Below are 20,691 nucleotides of genomic sequence, written 5' to 3' on the forward strand. Positions count from 1 at the left end.
GTCCCCAAAGCCCTGCTTTTATGCAGCACACCCCCATTCACTCAGCCTAGCTGTCAAACATGCTAAGTGGTGAGCCGGCCGGCTCACCACTTGGGCCAATCACACAAGAGTGTGACTTGAGTTACCAAGGTAACTCAGCCAAGGGTGCCTAAACCCCCTCCCACACCCCCTGTGGTACCCAGACAGAGTGGCACCACTATTGGAGGCTTCTGTGGAGAAGCCCGCCAAAAGTGTAACAAAGGGCTCGACTTGGGTTGGAGTCACAGAAGAGAACACAAACGCCATTTTAGAATCGAGTCCTGGCAAAAAATACCAACCGGCTAATTAATATTAAATAAATAAACCAGCGGTATGTTCGAGGCTATGAGAATTAAATAAAGTTGGTAGCCTCGAACAATGGGAAAATCCCATAGGGATATATTTGCGGTCGAATATAAAAAGTAGTATCCACTGCCACCAGCCAAAACTTGATCAGGGGGGACGGAGATGTGCCCCCTCGACTAACAGACCCCGGGGCAATCGAATTGCCCTGACCAGTACGTCCACAATATGATGGTTTGTATTGGTTTCTGTTCATAATTTGGGACTAGTAAAGCCAATGGTGACTTTACATGCCCTGGGAGACAGTAGTCAGTCCCAGGGTATGGAGTCTATGGTGGGGTGTCACTATGACACCCCTGTGTCACTGCACGGAGGGTGCTGTGTAACACATAGTAAAAACACATGAGGCCCTATGGAGTAAAGGACCCCATAGCCCATAAAACACATTAGCAGTCAGAGGAACACCATAAATCATGTCCAAGAGTGGGAGAAAAAGAGTCTCTCTTGGCAGGAGAAAAAAACAAAGCTGCTGGGGGACTCACTAGGTTAGGAAATTCAGCCTAAACAGAGAATTCTCCCCAACCACCCCCATTCACACAGCCTGGCTGTCAATCACCCAGCAGGGGGTTTGTCCAGCCCGGACAACTACCCTGGCCAATCATGACAGAGTGCGACTTGGGTTTCCTAGGATACTTTGTGCAGGGGTTGACTACACCCCCTCCCTCACATTCAGCCCACCTAGACACCCAGGCGCCTGGAGGAGGGCGTCGCTGCAGAAGCCCGCCCAAAGACGGTGAACATAAAAGGCAAACCTAGTTTGCCGCACAAATTAAAACACAAGAAGTACTTTAACAAAAAGAAATGGCGAATAAACCCAACAGGAGCCAAAAGAAAGACGATTTGGTCAAGCGGGTTTATGTTCGAGTATAATACAATAGCCAAGAACAGTACCACGTTTATCTAATATAATCGCGGCAGAAAAGTTAGGGTAGATACCACTGCCACCAGCCAAGTCTAAATGTTAAGTGCGAAAATGCTCTAGGAGGTACAGATAAAAAGGGATACGAATTAACCTTTTCCATTACTCCATGGAAGATGGGGTGTACTGGATCTGTGGTAAATTGACTAAAGTTACTGCTATATTTACCCTTTTCTGGAGGACGGTAGTCGCCTCAGAAATGGAGTTGAGGGAAGTCTCAAAGACAACCCTGTGCCACGGCACTGAAGGTGCAGTGTGACACAAAAAGGGGGCTACTGAAGTGGTGTACTTCAGAGTCCACAATCACAAGAACAGATAGAAACACATAGCAAAACACAGGAAATAGTGGGGGGAAAAAGTTCACTCTTACCAAGTGGAAAAAAATTAACTCCAGAAGTCCAGCAAAGCTGCTGGGGGACTCACTAGGTGAGGGAAACTAGCCATAGATGAGAATGCTCCCTAACAGGGTGCAGCTGCAACTTCTTGAGATTGAGCGAGAAGCCCAGATCGTGCAGTGTGTTCATAAGGGCATGGGAAGAGTGGTGAACCGCTTCCGGAGATGTAGCCTTGACGAGCCAGTTGTCAAGGTATGGGTAGATGTGGAGGCCCTGCGCTCTGAGGAGGGCAGCCACTGTATTTATGAGCCTGGTAAAGACACTGGGGGCTGGGTTGAGGCCAAAAGGAAGGACCGTGTATTGAAAATGGTAGCCCATGATCCTGAACTGTAGGAAAGAACAATGGGGCTGCCAAATCACGACGTGTAGATACGCGTCCTTCAGATCCAGGGAGCACATCCAGTCTCCCTGGCACAAAGTCTCCACTATAAAAGCTGGCGTAACCATCTTGAATTTTTGTAGGGGTAAGGAAAGGTTGAGGGTGGAAAGGTCCAACACAACTCGCCCACCTGTTTCTTCTTCTGGATGGGTAAAATCCTGGAGTAAAAACCCAAGCCTCGCTGGAGGCTGGGACTTCCTGCACTGCCTGGCTCTCTACGAGCGACCGGATCTCTGCCAGAAGAGTTGCTGTCCCAACTTGAGGGAGTGGAGGGGAGGCTGTGATGGGTAGGTGGTACCCCGTGGATAGTACAGAGGATCCAGCGGTCCGTGAAATTCTGGCGCAAGAAATGTGCATGGAGAGCAAGCCTACCCCCCACTGGAGACACGTGGATGCGAAGGGGCGTGACATGCCTTCTTTTCCTCTGAGGCTGACGCGGAGGAGGGGGACTGGAAAACCATGGTCTGGGCCAAAGCAACGTAGGCAGAGGGATTGGGGGTCTGAAGTTGGGAAGAGCCCGTTGCAGTATGGACACCTGCTGAACCCTGTGAAGTCGACATGCGCCAGGGAGGAGCGTGGCACCTGAGGACCAAATACCTGAATGATAAAAAGACAAAAAAAAGACAAAGAAGAAGTATCCGCGCATAGAATTACATGGCCGAAGCCAAACCCAGGAGTGCTGGTCAATTTGGCCCATTACCGTGGTGCGGAAAAGGGTACTGGGGTGTCTCATCAGAGTGCGGAGTCAGGGCATCGCATGCTCCCTGGGCTGCACCCCCACGTGCCTCTAAATTTAAAGGGGAAGAAGACTTTCTGGTGAAAAAAGTTCTGCCTCCCATCCCTTGGAAGGGTCGCCCATGCAGTATGGAGGAAAGGGGATGGGAAGTAAGAGTATGTAGACCCTTTTCTGTGCAAAACACCCAAGGTGTTATCCTTTCTACTATCCTTAGCCAATCTGGGGATCCAGGTTGGAAATATTATGGGCCATTTAGTAGCGCTATCCATCTAAGCACTTGTCAGAAAAATGTTCATATTTGAAGATTCCACTGGTGACAAAGGGGCTCACCAATGTGCCCCCAACCCCCTCCGCATCTCATTTCCATGGTTCCAATGTGGGCCCTTAATCTAGTACTAAAATTCTACAATTTCAATCGGGGGGGGGGGAGGATGGGCGGGGGAGGGCGGTCCTTTGAATCCATTCACGCCGGTCCATTAGGGTTAACTTTTAAAACCATTCTCTTGGTAGCTCTAACTTCAGCCAGTAGAGAGTGAACTGCAGGTACTTTCATCCAAGCCACCCTTTACCATCTTCCATAAGGATAGGGTTGTTCTGAGGGTTAAGTTTTTATTCTTACCCAAAATAATTTCTGATTTTCACGTAGGGCAGAACATGGTTTTACCTTCTTTCTATCGCCCACCTCATCCTGGCGAGGAGGAGAGATTACATAGGTTGGAATCTCGCAGAGACCGGAGCTTTTACATATCTAGTTAGGCAAGATTGTATGCAGTACCCTGTGGGAGACTGCACCAGCCTTGTCCTCTTGGCAATAGTTAACCCAACCTTTGGTATACATCTGTACTACACAAGTTGGTAGAGTGACTGAGCAGCCAGGCTTATCTCAAGAGGGGTCAATGTGAGCTGTAGGGTTGCAACAAAAGTTTCACAGTGACAAGTAGGACTGCTCAGAACAAAATATATGTCAGCGTCTACGTTGACTTCTAATAATCAAAACTACCTACATAAGTACTGTAATTTCTATTTGATGCCAAACGCTTAATGCTAAAGTCACGTACAACCTTATTCATAGCCAATTGCAAAACTGTTCCATTTTCTATGTAGTGTGAGAGGCCAAGAGAGCCAACAAGTCTAATTCAATCTTGGTGAGCAACCGACTCAAGCAAAACAAAAGTATTGTTAGGACTTGCCATGCATTTGGACCATAGCGCTTCTCTTGCCAAAGATGCATTCCGTACATTACCTTCTCCCAAATTCTAGCCACTTATTAATGTGCACAGTAGGTAACTAAATGCTTAATTGTTTCATGCTGCAGAGGAACCATGCAAAATCTGCAGCTTTCAGAAATGGTTTTTACCCAGTACTTGATGCGTTCTAAAGTGTGAAATTGGTTCATTCCAAATTTCATGCAAGTTGCTCGAATCTTTTCACATGGAAAGCATACAATCTCAACCTGGGGTACCTTGTGTGTGAAAATTGTGCAAAGACACAGTACAATTTGTAACCCCCAATCTCATTTTGTGTAGTCGACCAATCCCATTGGTATGATGGTTGGTTGCTCCCAAAAATTGCGCACACAGCCAAAAGTTACAGTGCTCAGTTTAAGCGTGATTTAATTCAGAACAAAGACAGCCCTTTCGCTTTCGCCATCTATGTCTGAGCTTGCAGGTGAAGATGCTGAACTGCTACTTCTAGATTTGGAAACTGTCATTTAGGCTGATAGGGGTATACACGGTTATCCCTATAATCCCCATCATCGCGCAAAAATGTGCAAGACTTACGGAGTTTGACCTCATCCTGATGTCTACGCAGGCAACTATATAAAGCCTTAAAAGTTTTTATCAATAGTTGCACTTGGTTTCTTAAGTGAGTCAATTTGTGTGACAATCCTTGCATGTTCACGTTTTGCGTGCTCAATGAGTAGTTTAAGCATATTGTTGGAGCTAGATGTTATGTTAGATTCCCATTCTGTTGCTAGATCATTTTCTTCTGGATTTTCGAAATCCGGCAAGATAAGAATCCATAAGCCACGTGGAATTTTATTTTCTTCCAAGTAATGTGCTAATGTGGTTTGTTCCCAAAATGTATCTTTAATACTTAGACGTTCCAGTTTAATAAACTTGGATCGAGATCCTCAGATTCCGAGGTCCATCTTTTAAAGGGTGTTCAATGTTGAGCCTCTAGGTGCAAACAAAGCTTTAATATCGTCGTCTCTGGTAAGTAAATATGCTGCGGCTTGCGCCATTTTACAATCTAGATTGAGAAATGGAGGTCCGGAAGCCAATCCTCGGTGTACAAAGAATGCAAAAGAAAGTTGGGCAAAAAAGGATAAGTGAGGTTTAGGCGCACTGACCGAGGATCAGGAGGTAGGCGGGCAGCAAATGGGAGCAGTGTGAACACCCTGCCTAAAGTGTGCACATAAGTTGAATATGATGAAGGTAGGTTGCTCCCAAAAAATGCACACCACTATTGATAACTTTAAGACTTTATATAGTCGCCTGCGTAGACATCAGGATGAGGTCAAACTCTAAGTCTCGCATATTTTCACGCGAGGATAGGCATTTATAGGGATAACCGTGTATACCCCTATCAGCCTAAATATGACAAGGTTCCCAAAACTAGAAGTAGCAGTTTAGCATCTTCACCTGCAAGCTCAGACAGATAGCGAAAGCAAAAGGGCTGTCTTGGTTTTGAATTAAATCACGCTTAAACTGAGCACTATAACTTTTGGCTGTGGGCACAATTTCTGGGAGCAACCAACCTTAATCATTCAACTTATGTGCACACTTTAGGCAGGGTGCTCACACACTGCTCCCATTTGCTGCCCGCCTACCTCCTGATCCTCTGTCAGTGTGCCTAAACCTCACTTGTCCTTTTCTGCCCAACTTTCTTTTGCAATCCCATTGGTATAATCTTTTCTTTACGAAAGCTGGGCCTACCATAGTTCTTCCTGCGTGACATTGATCTTAACCAATATAGCCTCCATGCTGTTTTTGAAATTAACCAGAGATTGTGGCTTGGAGCCAACAAGCATCTTTGCAAATTTCTGGTAAAGAGAATTAATCAGGGATTGATCCTTTTGGCATAATGATTTAGTTGCCTCCAGTGAAACCGTGTAGCTAGACCGGATAAGCTCATTTCAATGCGGATGCAGGAATTAGGTACGGACTTAACCAAGAACCTGTTTCCAAATGCGTGCTTGTAATAAATTCAGAAAGGTGCCAATGTCATGAAGACATAAATCGAGACCATAAAGTAAAATTGCCTCCACTTTCAGTAAATAAAATTGCAATGCTGGATTTTTTAAAGAGAATGTACATAATATGTTGACTATGATAAGACAGTTGCGAAATCAGGTCTTAATTTTTGATTTAGCGAACTATGCCAATTGGCAATCAACAATACATCCGACAGATCATATGCCAAGTATCTGATCACGGGCATTCTTTCTATCAGAGACCCATTAAGTGTCCATCAAACGTGGATAATTTTTTACTGCCTGTAAAAACCAAAATTTTAGATTTTACAATGTTAGCTCGTAAATTGTGTGCCCATGCATATTCAGAGAATGCTTGTAATTTACGTTGAAGCCCAAATGGGGTTCTGTGGGATAAAATAGTCAGCAAACGCAAGCCAGTTAAGTCGCAGGTGGCCTAATTTTATGGGAAAAGAAATGATTTGACACCATATTGTATCTATGTCAGCTAGATATAAATGAAAAAGAGCGGAAGCAAGATTACATCCCTGCTTTACGCCAGTTTTTGTAATGATCTCCTGAGTTAGAGCACCTGGCTGAGTAATTCGCACTTTGTAGCAGGTATCACGGCGTAACATCGCTATTAGTTGAACTGTAAAAGGGGAGAATCCCATTTTAAGCATTTTTGACCACAACAGATTGCGAATTACGCTGTCAAAAGCGGAGCCAAGAAGGCTGCCATATATATCGTCCCTGCTGATTTTTGCTTTGCTCCGAACAAGACACGGGATAGGACTGTTGCGTTAAGTGCCGTAGCCATAGGTTTCCTGAATCCTGTTTGAAGTTTTGAAAGCAGATGGTTATGACAAATGAATGTCTCAATATCATTAAGGATAAAGATGGTAAAAACCTTTTAAGTGGAATCCATCAGAGCTACAGGGCGATAATTTGTCAGCTCTGCGGGATTCCCTTTTTTAAATATCGGAATAAGAGACGTTTGCCAGGAGCAGGAAACTGAGCTGCTGTGTATTATATTTTCAAATGTAAGTATGAGAATTCCTGCCCAAAAATGTGCATCCATCTTTTGCACACATGCTGGAAAAACATCTGGACCAGCTGCCTTCGAATATTTTAACTTTTCTATGGCCCATATGATGTCTTCAATAGACCAAGTGCTACATAACAGGTTATTTAATCACATGAAATTTAATGCATTTGTGATTGTTAGGAAGTTGGAACAAGTTACGTACCTGTAACTGTTCTCCAGCATGGGTCTGGCATGGATTCACATGCTCATGAATATTCCCCGTCGTCAGGCTGGGAATCCTCGGTAAAAAAAGAAATCCGTGTCAGTTTTGTTTCTGATCTGTCTCTCAGTAGTAACCAATCACTGTTCTGAGTCATACTGCCCCCAGCCAATGACTGCCCTCTACCTAAGCCCCGCCTCTGGCAGCCATCTTCAGGTTTGGTAGCACGCAAAGTGGCAGTATGACCAAGTGAAGAGCCATAGAGGGGCAGGAGGGAGGGTTCGCATGTGAATCCATGCCAGACCCATGCTGGAGAACAGTTACAGGTAAGTAACTTGTTCCTTCTCCAGCATGGGGTCTGGCATGGATTCACATGCTCATGAATATAAGAATACATAGCAGTACACATGCACAACCACGGGAGGTGGCAAAGCTCAACATTAAGCATTACATCAAATTCAACATTAAGCATCTCTTACCTCCTCACCAGGCTCACCTTAAGCGAACAGGTTGCGCAGCACTGCCTGGACGACTCTGGACTCCTCCCTGGAATCCCGGTCGACACAGTAGAATCTCATGAAGGTATGCGTCGACCTCCACCTAGCAGCCCTGCAGGTGGCCAGCAGGGGCACACCTGACACCTAGCAGCCCTGCAGGTGGCCAGCAGGGGCACACCTGACACCTAGCAGCCCTGCAGGTGGCCAGCAGGGGCACACCTGACAAGAACGCTGTGGTAGCAGCAATCGCTCTGGTCGAGTGGGCTCGGACGGCCCGGCAACGGTCGGTTTGCCAACCAATGACAATGCATGATGCAGCCGGAGAACCATCTGGAAATGGAAGCCTTCGAGAGAGCCTTCCCTTGGTTCACAGGTCCAGTTGTGATGTCTTCCGAAAACTCTTCGTTCGGTCCACGTAGAACTTCAGCGCTCTAGCCACATCCAGCGAGTGCAAAGTCCTCTCGGCCGGAGACGAAGGCGACGGGAAGAAAACAGGCAACACCAGGGGCTCATTGAGGTGGAAGTCCGACGGTACCTTGGGCATAATCGAGGGGTGCGTCCTCAGCACCACCCTCGTGTCGTGGAAAGTTAAGTATGGAGGCTTGCAGGATAGGTCCTGGATCTCCCCTACTCGTCGTGCGGAGGTGATGGCCATAAGAAACGCAGTCTTCCACGACAGGAATTTCAGCGGCGCCAAATGCAGGGGCTCGAATGGCGCCCCCATAAGCCTTGTCAGCACCACGTTGAGTTCCCACGCCGGGGCAGGGGCCTTCACCGGTGGGAACGATCGGAACAGTCCCTTCATAAATTCCTTCACCAGGCGATGGGACCACAAGGACGCCCGTCCTGTGGTTCTGGTATATCGGGAGATCGCAGCCAGATGCATCTTGATGGAGGTGTGAGCCAGTCCAGCCTTGGCCAGCGACAGTAGGTACAGCAGCACTTGAGGGGCCGTAATCCGTAGAGGGTTAATCTTCTGTGCACGGTACCAGACAGAACCTCTTCCACTTATGTCCGTAGCACGAGAGTTGAGGACGCCCTGCTTTTGCAAGGACCTCTGCAGTCAGCCAGGATATCATACCCTCCAAACTCTAGCGCTGCAGGACCCAGGCCTGCAAGTTCAGCGACTCCGGGTCATGATGAAGTATGACGCCTCCTCTGGAGAGAAGATCGGCGTCCGTCGGCAGCTTGACTGGTGGGGACGCTGACAAGTCCAGAAGGTCTGGGAACCAGATCTGCATCAGCCACCCCGGTGCGACCAGGATCATCCTGCACCGGGACCTCTTGAGCTGGTTAACGAGTCGGAGCAGCAACGGCAACGGAGGGAACGCATAAAGGAACAGGCCTTCCCAGGGGAACGAGAAAGCATCGCCCATGGTCCACGGCTGGGGAAACCTGCTGGCGAACCTCTGGCACTTGGAGTTCGTCGCAAACAGCTCGATTTGGGCCCCCCCCCCCACCATCGTCAGAAGAGTCGATCCACTTGATCCCTGCTGAGTGAGTTGGCGATGGTGTTTTTTTATCCCTGCCAGATGGCAGGGCACCAGAAACATCCCTTGGGCGACGGCCCAATGCCACAGATCCTGGGCTTCCTTGGAGAGGGCTGGGGATCTGGTTGTCGGTGAAAATTCTCACCACCTTACCCTTGAGGGATGGGAGAAAGGACCTGAGGGCCCAGAACACTGCACAGAGCTCCAGGATGTTGATGTGGAGCTTCTCCTCCTGGAGCCAAAGACCTCTTGCGTGAAGATCTCTGGTGTGTGCTCCCCACCCTTCCAGGGAGGCATCCGTCACCGTTATCTGGTGGGATGGTGTCTGAAAGTCTGTGACCGCCGTCAGATGAGCGCGGGTGCCCCACCACTGGATCGCTTGTCGGAAGGTCTCGTCGAGCGGAATCCCGTCCTCGAAGCTGCCCGTCGCTTGGATCCAGCGGGAGTCTTGGAACTCTTGCAGAGGGCGCATCCGAAGCCTGCACAGGCGCTCGTGATATATGCAGGAGGACATCATCCCGATGAGGGACTTGATGGACCTCACCCTGGCCACGTCTGTGGCCAGCAGGCGCTGCAACTTGCCCAGGATGGCCTTCGTCCTTTCTTCCGACGTTAAGGCAGGCGCGCCACTGTGTCGAGCTTTGCTCCCAGAAACAGTGCAACTTGCGACGGGACCAGGTGGGATTTGGGAAAGATGGAGAATCCCAGGTCCGAGAGCAGCTGGACAGTCTTTGCTGTGTGATCCACAGCGAGCTCCCTTGTCCCTGCTCGGATGAGCCAGTCGTCCAGGTAGGGGTAGACGTGGATCCACTGCAGGCGCAGCCGCGCCACCACCGGTTCGAGGCACTTTGTGAACACCCTGGGTTCCGACTTCAATCGGAACGGGAGGGCCTTGAACTGGTAGTGCCGTCCTTGGACCACGAACCTGATGAACTTTCGGTGACCTTTCAGAATGGGGATGTGGAAGTACAATCCAACGACGACAGGAAGTCGCCCTCCTCCAGTTGTCCCAGCACGTGCTGGAGGTTGACAATCCAGAACTTCTGTGCCTTGATGTTCTTGTTCAGCCGTCGCAGGTCCAGGATGGGGCGCCATCCTCCTGTCTTCTTTTTTACTAGGAAGTACCTCGAGTATACTCCGGAGCTTCTTCGGGACGAGCTCGATGGCACCTTTTCTGAGCAACGCCCTCGCCTCCAAAAGTAGTTGAGGGACGCGGTTTTCCTTCCCGACCACGGGTGGAATGCAGGGGCCCTTTTTTAGAAATGCGAGGGCGTGCCCCTGGGCCAGGGCTTACAGCACCCAACGGTGGAGATGGACTCCCACACGCTGACTAACCGGGGTGCTTCGGTGGGGGCCCGACCCTGCTGTCTGTTCAATCTTGCTTGGCGGACACCTTGCCGCCTTGGCCTCCCTGGCGACGACGGCAGCCCCCTGCCACCCCCCCCAGACTTGCCTCGTCCTCTATAGGCTTCGAGCGATGAGGAGCAGGCCACCTGGCGGTACGTAGAGGAGCCACCGCCAAATCCCTTGGAGGCACCCTGCTTGCCTCCGGCGCTCCGAAAGTATGGTCTCCGTTGCCGGAGAACGCCAATGGCCCTAGCAGTCTGTGTCCGCCTTGATGGGACTCATCCACCGTTTTCCCCAAACAGGTTGTTCCCGTCGAACGGCATGTCCAGCACCTTGGCTTGTACATCCTGGCAGAAATCCGGCACCTTGAGCCAACCTCGTCGTCTAAGGCAAACGCTGTTGCCTAGCTGGCGGAAAACTGTGTTGGCAATGTCCGTTGCCACCGTAATGGCGTGGTCCGACGCCACTTTGCCTTCTTGCAAGATCTCCAGGGCCTCGGCCTTCTTGTCATCCGGTAGGAAGTCCAACAGGGGGGGGCGATCTTGTACCATAACTCCCTGTCGTAGCGGGCCACGATCGTGAGGACGTTGGCCGCCTTAATCGTCGTTGCGTCCAGCTTCTTCCCTTCGCCGTCCGACGGGGAAGCGGACGTTGAGACCGATGAACCCCCCCCCCCCCCACCCTGCTTTCTTCTTGGCCGTCACTGAGACGACAGAGTCCGGGGTAGGTGGTGCCCTAAGGCACAAAGGGGCCACATCAGGGACCCGGTACTTCTCGTACCGATCCTTCTTGGCAGGCGTCGTAGACAGGTTCTTGAGAAGGGTGAGACCCTCGTCCCAGATGTCATCCAGCAGAGGCACGGCGAGGACTGACTTCCTCCTGGCCTCACGCCGTTGGTAAAGGAAACCTTCCTTCTCTTCGGGGCAGAGCTGAAAAAGCTTGGATGCCCTGGCGATCATTGCATGGAAAGATCCGATCTCATCCGACGGGGAGGCTCGTGCTGGTGATGGGAGCTCCGTCCCATCGTTACCGCCGTCGTCACCCGTCGTGGCCGTGTCTGTTCCCGTGTCATCCGCAGGGACGGGGGTAGTGGGTAAAGGCTGAGCAGGCCGCGAGGGCTGTGAAGGCGGGGCTGGGTGGATCCGTCTTCTCTTGTTCATGGGGCTTCCCGCCAGGACCGGCTCTGGTTCCTCCATCGGACCTGGTACCGGGTCCTCTGTTGGTGGAAAGGGCAATCTCGTCCTCATCTCTGAACATAAGGATTGTATTGCCAACAAAATGGCCGCCGAGTTATCCTGCGGCTCCGGCAGCGATGGCTGACTAGGACCCTCGCCGGTGCCGCCGTCACTCTCCGTCACCCTCGTCGGGATCCCTCCCGTGGGGACGGGCCTCTTCGACGCCCTCGTTGAGGCCCTCTAGGACTTCTGCCAGCTCCTCCTCGGATGTTGTGTCCGTGTCTACAATGGACACTGGCCGCCTCCCCCTCTTTTTCCGCCGGGGTCTTCACGGGGGTCTTTTCGATGGGTCTGAAAGAGGCTTCCCTCCGCGGAGGCAGGGAGACTCTGGGCCCCGAGGTCGCCTCCACTGGTGTAGCCTCCACAGGCTGCGCCAGGGCCGCCGCGACTCCTTTGATAGAGGCCTTGGCCAGGTGAATCAAGGCCTTCACCGCCTTGGGCGCGCTTGAGGCCTTCACCTTGGGGGGAGGGTCACCGCCTCGCTCCCCCTCGGCCGAATCCTTAGAGATCGACCGGGGCCTCTCCAGAGGCTTAACCGGGTTCTCGGATTTCCTCTTCCCCGAACCAGAGCGTTGGCTCGTGGTTGATGGTGCCGGGGAAGGCGCGCCTTGCCTGGCAGCCGAAGAGCCCGACCGTTCAGTGCTCCTGGTGTCCACGGACTCGCAGTGCTTTGCCTTCTGTTGGGCCCCCGTCGCCAGGGCGCCCTCACAGGACTTAGAAGACCACTCGGACTACTACTTCTCACCTGACGGACTCCTTGCTTCCAACCAGTTGGAGACGAAGGCGTCGGTCCCGGATGGTCCGTTCAGACATGTTCCTGCAAAACGCACAGTCCTTCTCCACGTGCGTTTTGTCCTCATGAAGGCAGTAGACACATTTCAAATGCTCGTCCTCCTTGAACACATTCTGTAGGTGGCATCCAGGGTAGACCCTGAACAGCTTTCCGGGCGTCGAGCTTTCTTTTCTCCTGGGCCATGTTTGGGTAGGCCGCAGAAACTTCTGGAATCCTCCAAGAAGTATAACTCGACAAAATCTTCACCCTTTAGGGGCGTAGAAAAATCCGGCACGGGTCCCCGTTAATCGGATGTAGACGGTGGAGCTTGAGGCTCTATTTGACCGAAAAATTAGAAATTCTCTTCGAAAACGCGAGAAAACGCAGCAAAAGCTCGAGAGCTAGATACGAGGACTCCCAACACTTGAACGTGCGGTAAAAATCTGAAGATGGCTGCCAGAGGCGGGGCTTAGGGAGAGGGCAGTCATTGGCTGGGGGCAGTATGACCCAGAGACCAGTGATTGGTTACTACTGAGGAAGGCAGATCAGAAACAAAACTGATACTGATTTTTTCCTTTACCGAGGATTCCCAGCCTGACGGGGAATATTCATGATCATGTGAATCCATGCTGGAGAAATGTGCTTGGCCCAAGATTCTGCAGATACAAGCCCCCATGAAATCAAGAGGCTTTTTCAGTTTGTCTTTCAACATGTTCCATATGCCTCTGATGTTGTGTTAGCATATGTTTGATCATGTGCTGGTTAACAGCAATATGAGACTTCTGGTGAAACAACCTTGCAGGCATTTCTATATGAAAGAACAATGCGTTTTTTTAACCGGATGAATGTGTGCAAGGGCAAGTGCAGCCTGGTCAACACTCTTATTTGCTTTAACACTTCTTTAGAAGGGAGCAAATAGGTAACACAAATACTTCAAAATACACTACAGTTTAAATATATCAGTAGATACCCTTTTGGGATGGCACACAGACACTTCAAAATAGGACACTGGACATTGATATATCACTGGCACATTTAGAGCAATACTGGAGTTTGGTGTCTAAAGGAAAAGGTTAGGGAAGGAAACAATGGTTAACAAGTTTTGCAAGCAGGTAAGCAATTCTGAACCCCCAATGCAATGTAGATTAACCCTTTCCCAGCTATGCAAGTAAAGAATGTATGACTTTTTGGAGGGACAGATCAAAACACAAAGTCCGAGGTTAGAAGTCTTCAGGGAGCCAGGACAGCCAATGTCAATTGAGCGAAGTCTAGGGGAGCTGAGGCACTTTTTGAAGGCAAGTAAAAAGTCTTGCAATGTTAGAGAGTTTTGTAGACAAAGAAATCACTGTTGGGCCCCAATGTGGGAGGCTTGTGATGGGCAAAGCTGCAAGCAACTCGGCAAAAGGCAGCAAATGCAAGTCTGAACTAACAGCTAGCAAGCTACACAACAGGAGGCAAGTACCCCTTAGTTCACAGTACCTTAGGTCTGAAGAAATTGGTTTCAGCTGGCTTCTGTTCCTGCTGTAGTTCCTGCAGATCCTGTTCCTGGGCCTCAGTCGTGGGGACAAGAGGGAGGACGTCTGGTGACTCTTGCACTACGATTCAAAGATAGGCAGCAGCAATGGGCATAGTTCAGATCAACAGCACTTCACGGTTTCAGCTTCCCGCGAATAGCACCACTGCGGTTCTTGGTTGTGGACTTTCCTTGCTTCTGGGGTCCAGCACTCCGATGTGGCTCAGGCTTTGTCAGCCCTGCTTCGAGGGAGTCCGGAGGATCTTCCTGGATCACAGGTCCGGCTTAAAAACGATGCACTCTATTCTGGTGTTCCTGTCCGCTGGCACTCGGTTCCTGCAGCAGCAATGGAAGCACAGCCAGCAAAGAGGATTTTCAGGCTAGTTCGTATTCCTTCGCCAAGGGTCGACTGCCTTCTTTGCAAAAGACTTCTCCTTTTACGCAAGTCTCTCCCATTCATTCGCAGCCTAGCTGTCACTCTCACAGCAGGGTGGCTGTCCTTTGGGTGCATTCCTGTAACCAAGCAGACTAACACAGGGAGATTCGGGCACCTCCCTCGCTTCCTGCCCTGCCAGGCACGCTGGAGTCAGAGGCAGGCTTCACCAGTGAATCCTGCCAAAGACAAAACGAACACAGGGACCAAACATGGTTTGGCGCGCAGAGTAAATCTCAAGAAGGACCTTTACAACAAGAAATGGAGAGAAAAAAGAAGGCTGGGCCATTTTGACAAAATGGGCACTCATGGGTGCTATACTGCACTTGCGAACACAGCCCGCGGTAAAAACACACGTAGGAAAAGGTAAACCACTGCCACCAGCCATTAATTGTAGAAAGGGTAACAAAGATGTTGCATCAGAAAGTAGACGAGGGGATACTAAGTTCAGCACTCTATGGAAGATAGTGTGCTGGGTCTACAACGTTACAAAAAGTAAAGTCAATTTCACTTTACTGCTCTTGGAAACAGTAGTTTAACCAAGAGAAGGTATTTAAACCTTTGGGACATCTGAAGGTGCTGTATGTCACAATATAAAAAGATGCCTATGGAGTTTGTCAGACTCAAAAACCAAAAGAAACAGTGTTCAAATCAAAGAAAAATACGAGAGTGGGAAAAAGGTCTCACTCTCCAGGATAAAATTTAAAGTCCTAATGTCTTAGAAAAGAGCTGCGTGTCTCTAAGGTAGAAGGGAATCAGCACATTTCTGAGAATTCTCCCCAACACTAGGCTATCAAAACCTTGCATTATGTTCAGCTTTTCATTGGCTATACAGGCCACAAGCTGGTTCAGGCTGCGACGAAACAGACCTTATCCAAGTGCATCATTCTGGCTATTCCGGAATGCTACAGAGTGGTATGCAAGGATGCTCCTGAAGGATTAAAACCCCATTCCACCAAGGGCATGGTTACCTCTAGCGCACTGCAAAGGGGTGTACCGACAAAATATTTGTGAGGCAGCAATGTGGTCTACTATTCACACATTGACAAAACATTACTGCCAGGAGTCTTCCCTCGGTCAGGATGGGAGCTTTGGAAAAGCAGTCCCGCATTTGGTTCATGAAAACCATTAAACACGTAATTCTTACACCCTCTACCAAATCAAACACTGTTTTGGGAGTCTATCAAAGATAAGTAATATCAGGCAGGATACAATCCATTCGAAGAACAAGTTACTTACCCCAGGTAACGTTAATTTGAATGTTCCTCCCACCTATTCCTCATTGCACTCCCAACCTACCTCAGTTGAATTTCCCAGGTTATTACAGCTTTCGCTCCTTCAAAGTTGAGTACAGTCAATCCACTGTGTCCAAAATACCTTCAGCTATCCCTCTGCAAATACCTCCCCTCTCGAGCTCTTCGCGCCTCCAACTCCCTCAGGGTCGGTCGTTTTTTTCAAAGAAACAAGCTGGGGGTAGATCTCGGGCTGGGGCCTCCCTCTGGAATAGCCTCCCTTCCACTCTAAAACTGAGGAAACCATCTCCGGTTCGGAAGCACCTCAAAAACTTCCTCTTTGCTTTTGCCTTTGATCCCCTCTACCCTGCTGATCTGCTCTCTTGGCACTGTGCACCTGGCCACCCTCTATCCCCTGGGCCCAGGTACCTGCTCACCCTGCCACCCTCCTGGCCACCCCTTGCACTATGGACTGTATTTGTACCCATACAGTGAACCCCACCCCCCATTTTCAGCTTTTTCTGCACATATCAGACTTACCCAGCCTGCTGCCGTAAACAGCACTTGCCGGCTGCACTACCACTGTTTGACTCTATAATCTATTTTTATTATTTATCTGTTCCCCTTTGCTCCGCACTTTCCATTCCCTCCCGCCCCCCCTTCCATGCACTTTTCCCCTTTCCCATGCACGTTCACAATGTCAGCGGGCCTATTAAGATCTTTGTTTTCTCCCTGTTCCCCTTCCTTGCCTGGTCGCACTCTGAAACACTTTCTTAGTACTCCAACACAGATCTGTGGTTTTGGTGCCTTTATAGAGACACCAATGAGTAAAAGTTACAACCCTGCCGACTCTCCTCGGTTTCTCAGTCCTGCACTCTGGTGAGGGGACTTTGAGGAGGGGGAATCTTGCCTCTGGAGGTCCAGAAGGAGTCCACAAAAGTTTTGGGAGGATTTGTTTGTGGGAGATGTCGCACTTCAAAGTGGTCCCATGCTATTGGCGGTTTGCAGCCAAGGAAGATCGCAGCACGTCGAGGGATAGCTCAGATTTAAGGTCCTCTTAGGACTGATTATGCCCATCAGTCCAAGGGAGTAAGTCGTCCTCTTTGGGGCTTCCCTGTAGATTTGAATACAGACTCAGGACAGCAGCGGTGTCTTCAGCAGGTTACGCCAGTCGCTTGAAGTTGCTGCAGGCGTGTCTGGTCGACTTCTTCAGACCTTCAGTTCATGTTCGACTGTCTGTGCATCAGAAAGCTAGCCTTTTATCCTGGAAACCAACCAATCAGCACTCAAGCCACATTTGACCTATGGGGATGGCTGCCTTTCAGGACAGCTAGCTTCCCAGTTGGACGTGGTTTCCATGGAGGAATGCCAGAAGACCAAGACAAGCAGAGTTTAGGGACCCTGACCCGCTTCTAGTCTTTACAGACTCTGGAGCTTTGGTGGGCTTCAAAGGATTCCAGCCGAAAACAAAGTCATACCAGGACCTCCCCCACCCAGCACTGCAGAAGGACCAAGAAGGGACAAGTCATTTTGAATGGCAAACAAATAACAGTCTCCATTACAGGTCAATGGTGACCATTTTGTGCATTACTGCAGCTGCAAGTACAGCCTACGAGTAAAAATGTTCCCTTTCTTGGCGCCAATTTATTTTTCTTTTTTCAGTGGATCGCTTTGCAACTGAGAAAACTATTGCTTTAGTCTTAAGGGCCGGGGTACTAATCGCAATAAGCTGCTCGCAGAGGCTGTGGGGGGCCCAATACTGCTTCAGGTAATGATCCTGGGCATGCGTTAACGGCCTCGCTTTTTTCTTTTGTACTAAAAGATCCTTATTCTCTTTACTTTCCAGGGGTTGCTACGAAATACCCAACACATACGTTGATTATATATTGTTTAGCAGGGCACTTTTCTTTCCCCAGCATCGGTCAAACCAACCCGTTTGGGGCCTATATCTGGGCATAACTCTGATTTGCTAAATGTATGTAGTCATCGGATGCCCAAGGATAGCCATATTTTTTTTAAATGTAATGAGTACATTAGGTATGCCTGGAACAAACTTCTATAAAATGAAGAGCCTCAACAAAAAAGCTGGTCATGACCAAATAATTTTATCCACCTTCTATTGTTTGAGCTCTATAACATGATCGGATCAATTGGGTCATTGTAACTGTGCTGGACCAGTATGCTTGAGGACAAGACTCAGTTGAAAGTGGTCAGTTTCTGGCTGTCGAGAAATAAATGATTTCACTGCATCCCAATTAGGTAGGTCAAAAAGATATTGCTCTCAATAAGGCCCCTTCCAAAAGAATAAGCCGTAGCAAATCACCCACCACACGGCCATTACAAGCTCTAAAGCCCATCCTAAACACTGCCGTGGCCCAGTCATATGCATATTTATAATGCCTGGCCCCTCTTGGTGGGACCAAAGTCTGGTTATTCCAGATCCCATCTTCCTCTATGAAATGCAATAATTCTGCGAATCCATTCACAGGTTAAAATAAATAAATCACCCACCATCAGCACCATCCCGGGATCACAGTAGCTAGTTTCCAATTTTGTAATACCAATCTAATTGAGACTACCCAATACCATCCCTAGATAACAGGCCTACTGGCCAGATGCCCCTTACCTGTATTTCCAAACCGGGCAGGGTTCTAAAATCAATGGCCAAAATATTATAAACTGTATCAGTATTGTAAAAGAAAATATTTAGGTAATCCTAGTCATTCACTAACGGGTCCGTACGTCGTTCCACTTGTTTAAAATCACTTCTGATTACATAATAGTAGCCTTTCTTACTTTGATACCAATTTAAACAATTACTTTTAAGCGACTCAGTTCCCTTCCATTAAGCTTCAGGACAAGCCCTACATGCTTTAACCCGCTTCGAAGCATTTCTCAGATAGGTGTTTGCAGGGATACTGCTAGAAGTAGGGCCGATCAAAGTAGGTTTAATTGCCAAGGGCAATGATCTTACTTCTGGTTTAGACATTGTCGCAGGTTCTTCCCATATTTCCCAATTGCAGCTTGCACTGCCAGGAGGGGGCTGCCTGACCTCAAAACTTGGCCAGACCTATAGCATCCCACGGCGCTCGAAAAACTAAATGTGCCTCGGACAAGAGGGCAGGGGCTGGAACAATACCTTTATTATGTTGGATACCCTTGTCAAAGCGTGTACAGCTTGCACCAACTCATCTAACAAAGAACGCAGGGATTTTACCTCTTGTGCCAGCTCCAATTGGTGACACCTTTTTGGACATCAAGGATAAAGTGCCAGCCTCGAAGTATGGGCTCTCCCCTCACCGATTCCTCCAATACGAATTCCATCAGAGGGGCCTTCAAGATTAATCTTCAATCAGAAGGCGCACATGATATCTCAGCCTCATCCAGATTGGCAGTCTTCGTTATTATTGGACAGCCATTGCCAGTTTGATTGTTGTACATCAACATTGGAGGGCTGACAGTCCATAGACCAATTTGTAATAAGACCACCTGCATTCATTCTCCAGTTCGTTAGCTGGTGCCAAGATAGCCAAGAGCAGCAACCTGCCGAAGACCCAGAAGACTGCTGCCGAGGACAATCAGCAACACCAAATCATATTTCCAGGGAAGCCTGTCTCTTGGAACAATTTGAGAAGACCCTTGTCAGAGTTATGGCGCTTCGAATGGTGGGACCAACAAGGGTGGGCCGCAGAACAATCAAAAGAAGCCATCAAAAGTATCCTGCAGGGGGTACAATTTCATCCTGCACTAAACCACAGGTGCTAGCTAGAACACCCAAAATATGTGAGTTGAGCAAGGGAAGTGAAGCAAAAAGACCATTTACTGCAATGTCAGCAAAAGGTACATGCTATAAAAATGAGTTAAATGCACACAAAAAAAAAGGAAAACCTTCACTAACACACTGGTAAATACATTAAGTAAATAATTCCAACCAATGTGGTATCAATTTAAAATAGACTAACAGGTACCCTTAAGAAATTCCCAGTAGGAATAACAAGGATGATCATGGAAGAATTGGCAAGTTAATACTGATCAAATAAATATTTATGGCTATACATACTTGAGTCTTTGATTAAAATACATTGTTATTTTTTGGCTAAAGTAAGAACAAATGTGTTGCTTATTTAATGCATGTTCTTAAACCAGGAAGCACATTCCGGGCCCTACCTTGCCCAAAAAGCAATAAGTTGGCCCGTTATCTGATCCTGTCATCTATTTTAAGTACTTTGAATTACTAGGCTGTAGAGGGAAGTTCAGGTTTGAGTTGCAATTCTGGGAATTTGTGTGATGGGAGTTTACAGATTGTTTTAAAACATTTGTGTAGAAATGGAGTGCATGCACCCATTTATTACACACCAATATGATTAAACAATCATAATTTCATACTATTATTGAAAAATGTCAGAAGGCAACTAACTTATTAATGGAGGGCAACCTGTACGTGCCATTTCAATTAATCTGTATATCATGGACATGTACAGTTTGTGCCCAAAAGGTAAGCGTAATTATGGCAAAGTGAAATCTCCAAAACCTTGTCCAGGCTTTTCAAGTCATCAGCTCATACATGGCGCTAAGGGCAAGGAACCAAATCAGGCAAGGAAATTTGTGAAACAGACGGACAGCCAGTATATATCAGTATGCTGTCCCAATGTGATTTTGGCACATAATATTGAAGCATAGCTCTTGTTTAGTAACACATGACTCTTGGTAACGTTACCTTTTCCTGGTGCTGCTGTTCCAGCTGCACAAGCTCAGACTGGTGTTCAGTTTCCATCTCTGCCATCCGGTTTCGCTCCTCGAATACCGCTTTCTGCAGATCCGTAGACTGCACCCTTGCCTGCTTGAGAGAACTCTCCTGCTTACTGCACTCCACTTTGGCAGATACAAGCTAAAACCAGGAGCAGAGTAAAATTCAGATG

The 20,691-nt window shown here is 48.6% G+C and overlaps 1 protein-coding gene across 4 annotated transcripts in view; it reads right to left on the reverse strand.

The window, feature by feature from the left end:
- KIF4A (kinesin family member 4A) overlaps positions 1–20,691 on the reverse strand; it is an 807,676-nt gene that overhangs the window by 251,158 nt on the left and 535,827 nt on the right. For all 4 annotated transcript variants that reach the window (XM_069612448.1, XM_069612449.1, XM_069612450.1 and 1 more), the window contains one exon: positions 20,490–20,660. In XM_069612448.1, coding sequence (XP_069468549.1) covers positions 20,490–20,660 — 171 coding nt within the window. The remainder of the gene's footprint in view (positions 1–20,489; positions 20,661–20,691) is intronic.

This window comes from Ambystoma mexicanum, chromosome 5p (genome assembly GCF_040938575.1).
Source record: "Ambystoma mexicanum isolate Mex_15411 chromosome 5p, UKY_AmexF1_1, whole genome shotgun sequence".
Classification (NCBI taxonomy): Eukaryota; Metazoa; Chordata; class Amphibia; order Caudata; family Ambystomatidae; genus Ambystoma; species Ambystoma mexicanum.